The sequence below is a fragment of the Perna viridis genome, chromosome 1, assembly GCF_037379345.1.
Source record: "Perna viridis isolate PV_CMFRI_1.1 ecotype Kerala chromosome 1, ASM3737934v1, whole genome shotgun sequence".
NCBI classification, from domain to species: Eukaryota; Metazoa; Mollusca; class Bivalvia; order Mytilida; family Mytilidae; genus Perna; species Perna viridis.
The window spans coordinates 17,478,007-17,495,230 of record NC_142445.1 but is presented as its reverse complement, the minus strand read 5'-3'; the positions used below and the strand labels follow the sequence as shown (position 1 = coordinate 17,495,230).

General features: G+C 32.9%; 1 protein-coding gene across 2 annotated transcripts in view; it reads left to right on the top strand.

Moving 5' to 3' along the window:
- Window positions 1–8,005: 8,005 nt before the first annotated feature.
- Window positions 8,006–17,224, top strand: part of LOC148627535 (uncharacterized) — a 28,067-nt gene continuing 18,848 nt past the window's right edge. For both annotated transcript variants that reach the window (XM_088574408.1, XM_088574400.1), the window contains exon 1: window positions 8,006–8,232. In XM_088574408.1, the coding sequence (XP_088430534.1) occupies window positions 8,163–8,232 (70 nt within the window). In that variant the 5' untranslated portion in view covers window positions 8,006–8,162. The remainder of the gene's footprint in view (window positions 8,233–17,224) is intronic.

Sequence of the window (17,224 nt, the reverse complement as noted above, 5' to 3'; positions counted from 1 at the left end):
TACTGCTGACGAAAAGCTCTAAATAACAATTCCGGATCAATACTTTCTCCGGAAACTTATCACGAAATTTCAGAAGTGATAGAATCTAGGCAGTAGTCAGGATAGTCAAAAGGAAACTATAACAAATGAAAATACCAGGGGAAATTCAACCTTTTTCTGCAATGAAGATATCTGTGGCAGATCCATGCGAGGGACTACGGAGGTTCACAGCCATTTGTTGGAAAATTTAGGCAAAGTTTGAGCAAAACGCTTGGATTTCCTTATTATTTTTTGATTTGCCTCTGATTTTTGTGAAAAAATATGGGTTGGTATTTTGTACATTAAATTTGAATGACATCGATTTCAAAAATTTCAATTGATTTCTAAAGAAGCCATATTATTAAGTGGTTTACATATATATAATTATATTATTAAATAAATTTAAAAAAAAAATGATAGCAGGGTATAACATCTAGTGTTACAGACAAGAAACCTGTTTCCGCGCTAAAATAATCATAAATTTGGCAAAGGAAACATCAACGTTTATTCGAGTTTAGTGAACATACTAAGTTAGTTCATGCCACGTGGTTTTTCAGGGGCGGATCTAGACTCTTTGAACTTTGAAAGGATGGGTGCCAGTGAGTCGGGGATCTTCAAAAATGGGGGTGCCATGACCTTATTTTCTAATTTTGTAAATTTTACACATGAAAATGGCAAATTTTCCCAAAAAAGGAGGGGTGTCAATCTCTCCGCCACTGTTTAAAAAATTATCAAATTAAGCAATTAAGTAAATTTTAATCTTTTATTGTACTGGTTGGAACGATACGAGTTGGCACAAATCAGTTGTTCTCAATAAGACCAACTTTGCCAGGTTCGTGATAAAGTCAATTGGTTTTGAGAGGATATTAGAACAGGCCGTTTCTTTGGAGGATGAAAGAATAATGTAACTCTACTACATGTATACTAGTATTTTTAATCTTGCATGCTTTTTGGGTATACGCAATCATTCTTACAGTCATCAAACTATAAATGGATTCTGTATAAAACATAATAAATGAGTACAAAATTTTGCTAAAAAAAATATATATATATAAAATCAACAACGATAGCGGTTTGAATATTAAGCTCAGCCTTAAGATCGAGTTCAGGACAGTCGATATCTTAGCCAATCGAATGCCGAGAATAGAAAAATCTCTAGAGAGAGACATATTTTTGCCAGGTGTTAAAAGTAGCTAGAAATTAGAGAGAATATGCACTTTGTTCATTTATTTTTTGAGTCCTTTTTTTCAGTTTCGACTAACTGCCATAATAGAGCTAGCTTATGCGCCGCTTTAACCGATTTTTTTTCTTTTCAATAAGTAAATAAACACAGGCTCTTAATTATGTCTAGAATTTTTTTTCCAAGATGAAGTAGAAAATAAATATTTTCAAATGATATTGTAAATAACTGCCAGGATATCATGAAACAATACAGTTTTATCTTTGGTAATTTTCAATGACTAAACATAATACTTAACATATTTTATTCTTTTATCTTTGCGTGGTTTGACGACTCGTGACACAGGTGTCGATACGGTGTGTATGACTTCGATATAATTGAAATATAATTCTTTTGTCTTACGAATTTTGAAATATAACAAATTACAAGGAGAATTTGACAGAATACACAGTTTATAATAGGTGACCCTAAGTGAGTTTAAAGAAGCTTTTCTGGTACGGACAATTATTTTTATACGTCAGTTAAAATATTTAATTTTAGCACAAAAAAAGATTAGAACACGAGGAAGCTTTAGCACGAAACACTTATGGGTTCTCAAATAAAAGTATCAAAAACCAATAAAAAATAAACATTTTCATATTATCTTCTAGCTGTACTTGCGGGTACTTTATATTACACTCCCTGGGACTGGTACACTTGTCAGGAGTAACTTTCCGTAAAAAAGAGGTGATATCAATATTTTCATGAAGATCGAAATCGAAACAGTTTTTTAAACTTAGAATATTAATTTAATTTACTTTATGTAAAAAGTTCAATCCTAAATGACTGAACATAATTAAATATTTCTACGCCGTCGTCTCGTGGTGTCGTACGTCTCACTGTGGATAGTCTGGTCTTCATACATGTAATAGTTCAATACATCTGTCATTTTTTATCATTTTCTCGCAGTGGTTTAAAATTACACTACTGTAAGTAAATATTCGCTGGCAAGCCACAACTTGCAATATTTTCACTCTCAGTAGTTGAAATCCAGTGGCGGATCCAGTTTTAGGTTCAAAAGCCCCCCCCCCCCCCAAACAATTCTTGATAGGATCACCGGTGATGATCACGAAGTGATCCAAAATAGCTATGGGGTTTGGGGCATGCCACCCCTAGAAAATTTTGAAATATTAAACCTCAAATTCTGTATTCTGATGGTATCTTGAACAATTTTTCAACAATTTTTAAAAATTGCAATTTTCTAAGGGGGCCGGCCCCGCCCACCCTGAATCCGCCACTAAAATCATGTAAAAAATGCAGATGCCCCATGCATTTCAACCACTCGATCTATGAATTGAAAACCAATGACGTAAAACGGTTACGTGACCACATGAATAATTGAGCACCATTCTGTGTAAGAATCAAGCAATGAGTGGCACATCATTTATCTCAATTTGGGTCTTTTTTTTTGCCTCAAATGTATTCAAATACATCTAGAAAACAACTGAAAAGCTATTTAAATTTATCTTGAAGCATTGGTGACACAGATATTCTTTGACTGCTTACTAATAATGACAGACGACGGGCTTCAAATGACGTTCTTGTTTTCATGATCGGTATATAGAACATGTACCAATAATGACAAACGACGGACACATGACACATGTTTCGGATTTGTTGGTTTATACTTGTTTTATCGTTTATTTTATTCTGGAAAAACAAATATCATCCGAAATTCTCCTATTACATGTTATTGCCCATAACAGACGACGGACACGAAGTGATGTTAATGAATTTCATAATAATTATATAGGACAGGGTACTAATAATGACAGACGACGGACTCCAACTGACGTTCTTGTTTTTATGATCGGTATATAGAACAGGTACTAATAATGACAGACGACGGACGCGTGACATATGTTTTGGATATGTCGGTTTATACTTGTCTTATCTTTTTATTTTATTCTGGAAAAACAAGTATCAACGAAATTTCATATTAATGCCCAATAATATTCTGCTGAAAAAGAAATATATTTACAATAGATCAGATATTAACCTAACCAGAAACTTGTTTATAACTTTCCGAACGACCATTTTATAGGACAGGATACCAATAAAGACAAACAATGAACACAAAGTAATGGCTATGATTGTCAGTACCATTGTTATATAGAACAGGATACCAGAAAACGATAGATGATGGACATCTAGTGATGTAATGATCTAGAATGGTAGGTTTAATGCAAAGGCACGAGAATTTGTAGTATAACACATGTTTGGGATATGTCGGTTTATGCTTGTTTTATCTTTTATTTTATTCTGGAAAAACAAATATCAACCGAAATTCCCCTATTATCTGTGTATGTGTTGTGTTTTTTTTAATATACCAAATAGCGAAAACAAACCCCTTCTGAAACACGGAGTGAAAAAATCCCAAGGGTACCCACTAGTGTTCTATTGTTGACGAGGAACATCCTATACAATAATAATCAGTTCAGCAATTGAAGATACATATTTCGAAAATATGTTGGTTTATACTTGCTATGACGATAATTTCATTCTGGAAAAAACATAGTATCAAACGAAATGCTCCTACTTTCAGTTAAATCTCAAATGAATCTAACTTAGAATAAAAAGAAAGAAAACAAATAAATACAATTTCACATTTTTAAAAGATGACTTTAACGCGAACTTCTTTTGTATGTAATAGCTACAATTTTCTCACACCACACATTTAATTCATATCCAACTATTTTTTATTCTGAATAAGGTTTTGATTGATGTGTAGGTTAAAGAATGAAATATACAATAATAGTTGGTGATGGGTAGGAATGCTTTACTAATTTTTGAGGCAGAAGTTTCAAAGTTTAAAACTTTGCAAAAAATTATAGTTACCTCATAAAGTCTTTGCATTGGCTCGAAATAGTCAATTTTTTAATGTTGGAGTTTATTTTACATTGAGAATGTGTTAGCTGTGAGTAAATCATCAATTCTTCCAAAAAAAAAAAAAAACTAGCCACAAATCATTGTGTAAATGAAAAATTTCGAACTATAAGTTTTCAATAGAATATGATTATGAATAACAATAAAACCTATCACCGAAATTACCGCCGAAATTATCGCCACATGTCCAGATTCGCTCGACCGAACATTATAGACCTGACCATGACATCAAAGGATAATGCTGCGCGTGGTCAGCGCTAAACTTATTTATTTAAATTGCAAACATTTTTTTGAATACTTCGATTTATTGTCCGTGATCGAAGTCAACATAAATCGAAGAGAGCAAATCGATTACCATGCACAATTAGCATTGCGTAACTGGTCACATGTACGTCTTTGTCAAAAAAAAAAAAAAAATCAGAAAAAAAAACTGAATTAAAACATTATCTTTCATCAAATAAAACATATTTCAATCAATTTAGTGGTTCAAATGTATATTTTGAGGTATTCTTGGGTATTCTTTGGTATTCTGGGATATTCTGGTGGTATTCTATGGTCCGCGATTCTTAGACGGAGAAGTACTTAAAATTCGTATGGCTTGGGTCACCGTCGATTTTAAATCAATTAATCTTCAATTAAACGACGTTAGTGACTACAAGGGGAGTTTTTATGAAACATATTAGGTATAATATGTCAAATAAACCAAAAGTTGAAAGAATTTTTTTTTGTGTCGTGTCTCCTTTAACAGATTTATACACTTTTGAGTGTTTCTTCCGTTATGGTAAAATACTGAGACATGGATTTTTATTATGAGTATAAGTTATGTACTATGTTTTGGATAATATTTAATAGTATGAAATAATATCTTGATTACTATTAGGAATACCTCAAACTGTTTTATAATAACTTATAGTAATGTTCTTATAGTAATATTATAAATCATGCACTGGATATGATTGAAAAGACGTGGAAAATTTTCACAGTCAAATAATATCTCATGGAAAAAAATTAATGTGAAACAATATCCACAGGATAAAATTTCATCTGGATAACATTATGGCTTACATGTGCACGGGTAAACGGACGGACAGTGTTTTGCAAATACCACAAAAAAATCTAGTAACAACGAAACACGCAAATAGGGAATTCGACTTTGGTGCTCTACTGCAAACTCAGGTAAATAGTATACAATATATAGATCGGGTCAGACAAATCTGGATACAAGGTATGATAATACCAATGGGGTCTTAATGTCCACCAGCAATGCGATTGACCTAGTAGCTTCTAATTACATCGATTGATTGATTGTTGGGGTTTAACGCCCGAGCAGCAATATTTCAGTTATATTCAGGCGATGAACATGAAATGGATGATAAAATGAACATGAATGATGATGAAATGAAACAAGAGGCTCCTAAGAGCCTGAATTGCTCACCTGGTTAAAGTTTGTCTTTCAAGGGTAATGAATTAAACAAGGAAATGTCCAACAATTTTGACTCAATAAGACTTTGGTAGGACTTATCATAAGGATCATTTCAGAAATTGAAAGTTTCTTTCTATCTATTATAGGTTTCAAGATATTGGCTGAAAACTGTAAAAAAAATAATAAATAAATATTCATCTTTCAAGACAATAACTCTTGCAAGGAGTTGCCTGACAACTTTGATCCCTGAAGACCTTTGAAGGCCTTATGATAAAGATCATTTCAGCAACGAAAGATATTGGCTAAACCTAACGGTTTTGGAGACATATTCAAAAATCTACTATCTGACCCCTAAGCTCTATTTTTAGTTACGGCGCCATGCGTTTCGACGAATAAAAAATCCACAAATCGGTTCTATGCAGGATATCCCAAGAAACTTTCATACCAAATTTGGTTTCAATTGGTCAAGTAGTGTCAGAGGAGAAGATTTTTGAAAGAAATAACATTAAAAATAGCAAAAATCGTTGAAAAAGGCCAATAACTCCAACATGGCTTAACGGATTAAAACCAAAACTTGACCAGAGATAAATCTCATCATGCTGAACACTTTCACCCACTGTCAAAATTTAGCTAAACCTAAAGTTTTTGGAGATATATGTGAAAAAACTACTGTCTGACCCCTATGATCTATTTTCAATAACAGCGGCCATGTTTTTCGACGAATCAAACATCCCTGCATCAGTTCTATACAGGATACTCCAAGAAACATTTATTCCAAGTTTGATTTGAAACAGTCAAGTAGTTTCAGAAAAGAAGAGTTTTGTACAATTGTTAACGACGACGACGGACGACGACGACGACGACGGACGCCAAGTGATGGCAATAGCTCACGTGGCCTTTGGCCAGGTGAGCTAAAAAGGGATGGGACACAAGGATAATAAGGTCGACAACTTTTGATTGCCACTAGAAAAAGGGAGGGATGAGTAGGGTCGGGCAATTTAGCCTCCTGTGGCGGAGTGCAAAGGTTCCTACTCCTATCGAATACCACAGAAGGGTTCTTTAACGTGCGAGGAACGCGGCATCTTTCCCAACACGGTGCACCACTGTGGTTTGCGATCAGGTTTTCCGTATTCCTGACAACCCCAGCATGTAACACGCCAGGGGTCCCCCATTCCACCACCTGGGGTACACAACCCAGTTGCTCTGTGGGCAGAGCGCCCTAACCCCCGTTCTGAGCACTATTTAGTCGCCTTTTACGACAAGCTTAGCTCTGCTACAGGCCTATTCTTTCGACACCCGGACCTGTACGGGGCTCTTTTTATTACAAAATACCATAGATATATGTATAATTTTCAATTTCGGTAAGCTTAACACGTGTCGCATGAACATCACTAAAACCACATTTCCCCATCTATCTGATTTTTACCCATCACGTCTTACTTCACACCAATTTTTAAGAAGCATCTCAATCATTTTTCTTATCTATCAATTTTATTTTATTTGTTAATTTGTTATTGTCTTTTAATCTTTGATACTCAACAGCTGTATGATAATATTATTCTCAAAGAGATATGCGTATCTGTATACCAATGTTTCTACAGAGGTTTAGCAAAATTAAGTATTAATTCCAGTACTTATAATTATTCAGAAACTTCCCAGTCCAAGGAACATTTCGTTTAATAGTTATATCATATATAAGGTTCTCACAAGAAGAAAATAGAAAAAAAAACATTGCTCAATATTCGATAATTACTCAATACAGAACGGTTTTTAATAATCTACCTCATCGTATTAACTTTATACTCTTTATGATAACTGATAAAAGTGCATAATAGATAATCCATATTTCGCGCAGTAGCCGATAAAACGTTACGTTGAAAAATCCGAAGCGAGTATTGCTATGACGTAATTCTCTGGGCGTTATTACATGATAATACCATCTTGGCATTTAAACACACACCAATGAATACCACATGCCTTTAACCAATATAAATTGCATTGACATTATTTTCTGATATGATATAAATCAATTTTTGGTACAGGACTGAAGAATTTCAATTCCAAATTTGGAACAATATGCATTGTATGTTAAAAAAACTGTTAAAACAATGTTAAAAACATAAATGATATTTAAAAATAAATCAACAAAATATACATCCACTTTTTCAAGTAAAAGAGAAATAATACACAGGTAGCTATAAAAGTGTCAGCAACAATGAAATAAAACACATATTTCAAAGTTTTTAATCCATGTAAATTACATCGCAAACCATAATGAAGTAATCAATAATTCGCTTTCCAACCGAACAAAACCTGACACGTCAGTAAATTAAAATCCGCTAGAATGCTGATGCGGGTAAAGCATTAAAAATTCTATCTTGCTGCATCAAATAACAAGGTATATATTGATTTTAAACATAGAATATTTCTCTTCTTAGGCTCATCGATTTTTAAATTCCATCTTTTGGTTTGATGTATTATTCATATTGAAAGTTTCAATATATACTCCGCATTTCTTTGAGTTACCTTTGGTTGCTAAACAACGGGTCTCTCTGCTTAGGTAATCCGAATATCGAACTGTCACCAAACAGACGACAGTGGAACAAAAGTGCCACAATGGGGAAGATGGCGGGATTTAAAATTCCGCTATGTCTGTTGGTCTTAATTTCATGTTCAACGAAAGACGGTAAGTAAACATACTTGATAAATGTTCTGTTATTATTTGTATTTTCTTTCCTGTCAGAATTTTGTTTTATTTCGTGTATTTAAAACAAATGTCAAAAGATTATAAAGGTCGCAGAAACATCACCATAAGCAGTCTAAGGCGGACAAATGACATATAAAAGTACATCTTGACCACAACTGTAGAATTAGTATAGCCTTCATCGTTGAAGAAATTATGGGTACATCCGGCCTAATTATATAAGTGACCCCATGAACAAATTGTTTTATTTTGTTAGTTCAATTTCTATCCATTCCAAATACCATGTTAAATATGTTGCAACGCTTTAGAATCTGCCTTGTGATAGAAGATGATAAAAGCCATTTTCTTCATTTGGAAGTCTGTGACCCCGTTTAACCTTAGTGTTACCCAGTGGCCTAATTGAAAACGACAACCATCACGTTCGTTATTGACATTTTCTAAAAGCTTTATAGGACAGTGTTGTTATATTAAACAAATTGATTCACAGTAAGTTCTGTTCACAAATAAATAATTATATGGCTATTGTATCGATTATTACAGGTATTTTATATTAAATAGGAATTCGACTGAACAATGTTATGTATAAACAATTGCAATGTTGCAAATCTGGAGGCCTTCTCAGATGCATTGTTCATGTTCTAAAATAGGATCGAACAGTTGTTTCTGCACAAATGGTTATGTATTTAAAGAACATTCAATTTGTATTGTTCATTGCCCCTTTAAAAAGATTTATTTAGACAGTTAACTTGTTTTTCCCCTCTTAACGTCATTGTTTTCCTTTGCAGTCTTTTTTTTATTTACCGTGATATTCTTACCGAAAGCAGATGGTTAGAGTTTATAACAAAACATAAGAAATCGTTCCATAAACGCAAGCCGGTTTGACATACGAATAATCACTTAATATCCTTTTATATACTTCTCAGTCTAGAATCGGAAAAATGTGTATAAGGTGTGGCACATAAAGAAAAAAGCACAAAGCGATTTTATTGCATTTACCAAGTATTTATGCCTGATAACCTCCTGAAATAACCATCAAAGTGTTTATGAAATTTGCCCTTTGAAGATAGTGATAGGTCAAATCTAGTTGAAATGCATTATGGAAAAATGGCGAGAAAATTTTCCTGCAATCTTATATAAGCAGTCAAAAATTATCTACGTCACAGATGCGTTCGGATAAAATTCAATAGCTTATCAGTTGTTTTCTAGATGTATTGAATATATTTGAGGCAAAAAGACACTTGAGGATTATGATGCGCCATCCATTGCCTGTTTCTTACAAAGAATGGTACTTAATTACACAGTGTCGTACGTTTTATCGTAATAAGAATGAAAATCTTATTTTAAACGAATGCCAAAAAAAAAAAAAAAAAAAAAAAAAACACCAATGATATTCTCGCTTTGTATAGGTAAACGGGTTATCAAAACTGAAAACATTCTTTTTCAGGTTTTGTCCTTTTTCAAAACGTTATTTAGTTTAGGATTCTTTGATTCGTGGAGTGAGAACCAATCGACGTTATTGATGTCACAATACAAAATTATTTTATACAAAATAACCTTTATTGTTCATGAAAATCAGAAGACTTATTTATGAATTATTCACAAATGTTTGTCTACATCTTTCTAAGCTCTTTATTTCTTATTTCATAGTTTCAGTGACAAATAAATACCACAGTACAAAATCATCCAAGGGAAATCAAGTAACCAGGAATAGAAAAAGAGCATAATCAAAGACTAAACACACAAAAAAACTACACACAAATAACAAAGAATACAAAATTACCAAAATGATGCGCACATATAAACAAAAGTAAATGAGGAATCCAGACTCCACTAACAACTGAGGGCATCGACCAAGTGCATCGGTAGGGTAGCATTAACCATTTTGTTGTTCCTAATCCGAAGACCGACTTATATAAATCAAGTTCGAAAAGTTTGGAATGACGTACTGAATTCTGGATCAATATTAGGTTTCGAATGATCATATAAATCCATATATCTTATACATGTCATGTTATTTATTTATATCATATTGTCATGAAAATATAAAGCTTATTGTTGATGTTGATATTTTGTAAGGTTATAATTTAAATTAAATTTTCACGAACATCTTATGCCTGCGTTTTAAATAAAATATAAAAAAGATTGTAGCGGCGAACTTTAAGTTGCCATTGAATACTATGAATGTTTTTTAAAATCATTTATGATTATGTGAATCCCCAGCACCACCACAAAAAACAAAAACAAAAACAAAACAAAATAAACAAAATAAACAATAAAATAAATTCAGAGATACAAAGAATTATTTTACCTTAAAGAGTTAAATACATATTCAAATTTAACTGACAAAAGACGTAATATTGTTGATTTGTTCTTTTCCGTTTTTCTTAGTTCTCTCAGAATACAAGGAAAATATGTCATGATTATCATTTTTGTTCAAATGAACCAATTAACAGATTTTCTTTTCAAATCCATTATTCATGATGAATATTGTGTTACGTTTCTGTAGACAATTTGAAGGCAAGTTAAAATCACAAGAAACAGAAATTTCTAGAGCACTTATTCAAATACAATGTTGTTGAAGCTTGTAGAGATGGACATTTTAACTAGAAGTTAAACGTGGAACTTGAAGAATTCTTTCACCAATATTTGCTGAGAGATTAATTCTAGTTTATTGGTACTTTTATGTTTAATGTTAATATTGAAAAAAAAATGAGATGAAAACTTTTATAAAGATGCCTGATCACTAAAGTGTATTTTTCTAAGAACTAGTTGACCGAGTGTCTAAAACAGAAATTCATCGTCTGTTTTTAATAAATGGTGAAATAAATATAGCTGTTTTTAGTCGTTATAAACGAGAACATTGTATATTTTATGAGTATTGTTTATTGTTAGAAAAAAAATAATGTAAGGTGACTTAACAAAAACAGACAAACGTTCCCTTACCATGGAATTTGTTTGCCCTTCAAACATTTCTCTTGGCTTCCAACGCGTTTTAAATTTTATTGTACCAATTATGATATCACTGAGCCATTTCAAAATATAAGGTGTATTTTTGATTTTCAAATTTTTATTGGGGTGTTTGTGTGTTTTTCTTATGTTTACATTAGAAAGAAGTAACATCTGGGGTTTGGATTTAGACAATACAGAACCAGTGAAAAGGATAGGATAATTATTTGGAAACAGTGAATAAACAAAATATTATCACGAGTGCCGAAGAACGTCTAGATTTAACGAATGTACGGAACTTGTTCCGCGCACGAGTTAAATACTCAGACGTTGCGTGCGTTGTTGGGGTTACATTCGACTGAACCGGGGCTGGTTACGAAAACTTGTTGCCATTAGAATGTGGAGTCATCAAAGGCAATATAGATATTAAAATGTTCGAAAATGGTTGTTGTTTTAAGATTATAATCATAAATCTTTGAAAGATGCCATTAATTGTAGATGGAAAGCACTATTCGATCACAAGAACGTCCATTTTCATATGTGGACGGGTAAAATTAAGAAATGCTTGCTTCCCATTTTACCAATATATCTAGATTGTTTCATGGCGTATTTTGATAAAACAAACTTTTTTGGAAAGAGCAGTTTGTGCCGCAGACGACGTGATATTTTTCATGACGTAATGATAAGATCAAAGCGTATTACAATATCACAAATGTCTCCCCTTTGATATGGACATTGTAAAAATGGAAAGAAATCGATTTGAAGACAAAATGTTAGACATTTTTTTTTAAAGTTATGCGAACGGCTTTTTTTAATCGGGACTTTTATTAACTATATTGACAATTTATTACATAACCCCAATGAAAAAATATATAAAATGTTCAATCAGTCTATTTGTTAAAAGCTTTTTTGTCCGTATTTCAATTATGTCACCAATCTTATTTTTTTCGACGTTGGCCATTGGCTACTTTCTTGCTTACGGTTGTAAAATATCACAACGAATAGTATTTTTACCAAAGTATATTCACGCTTAAAGGACTGTATAAGTATTCAGAATATCATGTTTATTCTAAAACATAATGAGGTTTATTGTCTAATACATGTAGTAGATAAATATGCACGTATGCTGTGATATCACCTTGTCTTTTTCCCGACGTCTTCTACACGTTGGGTGCTACCCGGTCTTTATCGAAAGCTTTTTTCGTTAGCTTTGAGTGAACTAATAACTATGAAATTTTGAGTTTTACATGTATATATGCTGCAGATAGTATATTCTAAAAATAATGGTACTTGGTTGAACATGTATCTTAGCGCAGCATTTTGTCTGTGTCTAACCAAAATGTCACAACGTCTAAAATTTATATATTTTGTTTATTCACGCGTACACCATGCGAAATTCGAACGAGGTCCAAAAGGGCAAATGCGACGTAAAAACTCTTTTAACGTCAATATTAAAAAGAATAAAAAGTATTAAAAAGTTACGATACTAGATTAAATTAATACGACTGTGGATGTCATGAATAAAAAAATACGATTTTACCGAATCTGATAAAATAGAAATCACGAAATCATGAATATGAAAGAAATGTTCAAAAGAATACAGGAAAAAGAAAGCCCCCCTGTCTATTCATATGCAATGATGTCCTGGTGAAATCGGGATCAGCATGTCTGCATCAAAGTATTTTGAAATGTGTAGACACGCGCTTGCACTTCGCTAGTGGAATATTGTAAAATCAACGTATTTCATGATCGTCTTAATTACTTCTTGACAATTATTTTACCTATAAGATATAATAAGCTGTACAGATATTGCAAAAATATTAAAATTTTTTTTTTTCAAATTAGACCTAAAACGAAAAAAAAATCATTTATTCTGGTGTGGCTTTTTTTGACCCCTTATAACTCGAAAACCGTAAGAGATATCCGAAATCCGATTGAAAAATGCAGGCAGGATTATTAATGAGGAATCCAATGAAGAGTCCAATTAAATAAAATTTTCGAAAAAAAAGTTATGAAAATGTTTTTAGGCGTTGCCCAACTTTGACCCCCTAGAACTTGAAAATGGTCCAAAACACATAAAATCTGCTGTACATTTGTTTACCCGAGTTAAATAAAGAACATATTAAAAATGGAATAATTAAAATCGAAAAAAATGATCTTTATTGGTTTTAATAAATCACGTATTTTTACCCTTCTTGGCCCCTTTTTCTAAAGCGGCAGGGGCATCAAAGTCCAAATTAAATAAGAATCTTCTTAGTTGTTGGTAAAATCATATCAACATTTCAGAACAATTTGTCAACCAAAACTAAAGTTATCGCACTGAAAAGAATTGTCCCCAAACAACGACGACGACGACGCGGACGACGACGTCGCCGCCGATCACGACGACTGCGCCATAACATTATACGACCGTATAAAAAGTTTTTTTTTGCCGTATAATAAAAACTGGAGATTTCGCTCCCTAATTTTCTAAAAGAGGGAGCTTTGCCAAGGTTTTTTTTGTTTCTCGAAATGTGTAGCAATGTTTTATGTTTAGTAACATACCTTAGAATACCGAAACGAGTACAAGTATTCGGAAATATCAACATACATCTACATTAGAGATATAAAACCAAATAGGAAAGAAATAAATTCACTTTATACCCTTTCACAATTTAATTTCCGGGAGGGGGGGGTGTTGTTACTGACTTTTTTGCTTGTAGGTTTGTTTGGCTTTCAGTTTTAGTGAGGGTGCTTTATTTTTTAGCGCATCGCGAAATTTGTTTTCATAATTCCTAACATTTTTCTCATAGGATAAAATTTCCTTCAAATAGCCAAACTATTTACCATATCAGGATGTAATTTGATCATTTCAATTGACCAAAACCTACGAAAAATTAATATCGAATCGGATAATTAAATAATTTTGGTTTTTCACTATAACCAATTGATTATCCTATTTATTATATAGATTTTTGTCATAATTTACCGATACTTTCAACATCAATTTTTTATTTTGTGATTGGCTGATTGATATCAAAGTTCCGATGTTTCGGCGGGAGAAAGTCCAAGAATGAAATTGCCGAATTTATTTCACAGTGTGAATTATCGAAATTTATTACACTGGAAACATTAAGAAATAATAAAAAAAATAAACCAAAAGAGTATATTTAAGGTCAGAGAACAATGATATACACATAAGTGTAATATTTTTTTGTAATATGTCAACAAGATACACCCGAATTATTCCTTATACATTTAAAACATCGAAGTTAAAAAACTGCTTTTCTTCTACAATTCTTTTAGATGATATATCTCAAGATAAGTTGGTTAAATTACTAAGCATGCTTTTCTTTTGCTAAATGCTGATGATCCTTCATGTCTACTGGAATTAAATGGCTTGAATTTATTTAATAGATGCAAAAATTACGATCATATTAATATTGCATAATTAAAATTACATTTCATCTACATTGTATATTTTAGAGAACTCTGACTTCAGATATATTCTTATCAGCTACCTTTCACGGTTTGTTTAAAACCTTATTAAACTTGGAAATGTAGTTCATATTGTTCAAGGAAACAAAAAAGAAAAAAATAAATAAGAAGATTTTATCAAAATTCCTATCGCGTAATATGATTTCCCAATTTTAACATAAAAATGTTCCACTGGAAAGGTTGGTTTGATGAGTGCAAAATGAAAGTAAAAGTAGAGAAAATGGCAATTTATAGTTCAAGACTACTTTTCTGTCCGATCTTCGTGGACTAACCCTACTTTTTTGCGGGAAAATATTTTTTGACATGTCCTTAGAAATGCTACACAAGTGAAAGTTTTATTGAGTCATATTTTTTTTTAAATCCTAAAAAATATGCATTTAGCTATAGAAGTCTATGGGAATATTAATGCAATACTGAGTCCTTATCATGTTGCCTTTATCTTCCATTTTGGTTCCACAACTTTTGAGTTAAAACATTTATTGGTTTTATTTCGTGAGGATGAGTTAATACAAAAATTGAATCTTGCTGTGCCAATTGATTTCACCCTTGCCTTTGGCACAGGCGCATTTGTTTGCATATTAAACACTACTTAATTTGAAACAAGTCAGAATTTTTATACATGCTGACAATACTAAATAAATTAATAATAAAACATAAGAGGAATTCTTTAATACCAAGCGTTAATACCCAGTAAATATTTTTGCTGCTTTTCCGAATTCTGTGCAATATAAATTGCAACGATCCCTCGATAGACAAAATTATTACTTAATTTGATGCTTGGGAGGTTTTGACAAGAGTTGAATGAATAATCAAATAGTACGTATTGTCATTATCTATTTTAAAGTTATTTCAAAGTGATTACATTATTATAGAAGAAAAAATATCACACATAAGTGTATACATCAGTTCTTTTTGATTGACTCGACTTAAATGCACTATACATCATTTTCAGTCTAAACATAGAATACCTAGATGTAAATACATAGTACTTTGTAGAGATTCTGCATATGTTGTAAAAATCAATTACAAATCATCTTCTAAATATACCAAAGGTGATGTTGTCAGAATGATGACATATTTTATCGACAATATATCTGTCCAGTGTTTTTCAACAGACGGGATGGTATTTAAAAGGGAACAAATTGAGTCCCGTACTCGCCGACCCATTCCTTCACTCTTGTAAGTCGCCCCGTGCAGGCCCGGGTGTCAAAAGAATAGACCTGCAGCAGCGCTAAGCTTGTCGTAAAAGGCGACGACTAACTAGTGCTCAGAACCATGACCGGGGGCTAGGACGCTTTGCCCACAGAGCAACTGGGTTGTGTGCCCCAGGAGGTGGAATGGGGTACCCCTGGCGTGTTACATGCTGGGGTTGTCAGGCTAAAATACGGAAAACCTTGACGCAAACCATAGTGGTGCACCGTGTTGGGAAAGATGCCACGTTCCTCGCACGTTAAAGAACCCTTATGTGGTATTCTCCAGGAATAGGAACCATAGGGCTCCGCCACATAAGGCCATACTGCCCGACCCTACCCACTTCTCCTTTTTTCCAGTTGCAATCAAATTTTTTGTTGACCCCATTATCCTTGTGTCCCACCCCATGTTTCATTTCATCATCGTTTCATGTTCATTTTACCATCCATTTCATGTTCACCGCCTGAATATAGCTGAAATATTGCTGCTCGGGCGTTAAAACCCAACAATCAATCAGTCACTCTTGTAAGTCTGACTTTATAGCTGATCCTATCCAAAGAAAGAACATTGTTTAGCCGTATCTTTTGAGCTCAGACGATTCTGCTATAAAGATGATAACGTTTTGTTTTTTTAACAATCCTAGATTCTGAAATTTTATACATAGCATCTACCACCAAATAACTTGAGATAAAGGACCCTACAGTCACTATGAAATCAGTCTCATATCTTTACCTACTCTTAGAGATCGATGGAAAGAAAAAAACAATTGACTAAAATATATGAACAAACGCGATGACTTCTGATTTCTAATCGTATTTTCATCTGTGGCAACATCCCTATGGATCCGTAGTTTTCATATCACATCCCATATGTTATGACAGTGGTTGCCAAAATTACGCGAACTTTTTGTACTGTGTTCGTCGATTTTGATTGGCCAATTGTCCACTACTATGAAACAATATTCCAAAACCTTTTTATCTCACAAGTCATACACAAAATTACAAGAACAAGTTTTTTTTGCTATAGATAGTTTTGTCCTTATTAGACCCAAAACGACCCATATGACCGATATGAGAGCCAGTTTTCAAATAAAAAACATCTTTCATAGCCGTTCTTCCTTTTTCGTGTGATCTTAAAATGACAATACGGTGGCTGTTTTACAATAAATATGAAGTGCTGGTTTAAGCAAGTTTGTGCAGCTCGTTTCAGATTTTCTGTTTCGTTCGTTTTACAGACGTCTCGTTTGACACTAAGGTGTTCCTACATCATGTTTTTCTTTTCCTATGAGTATTTGCCATTTCATTCACGCTTTATTGCCTTGATTTCAATCATCAATGATTTAATTTTATCTATACACTTT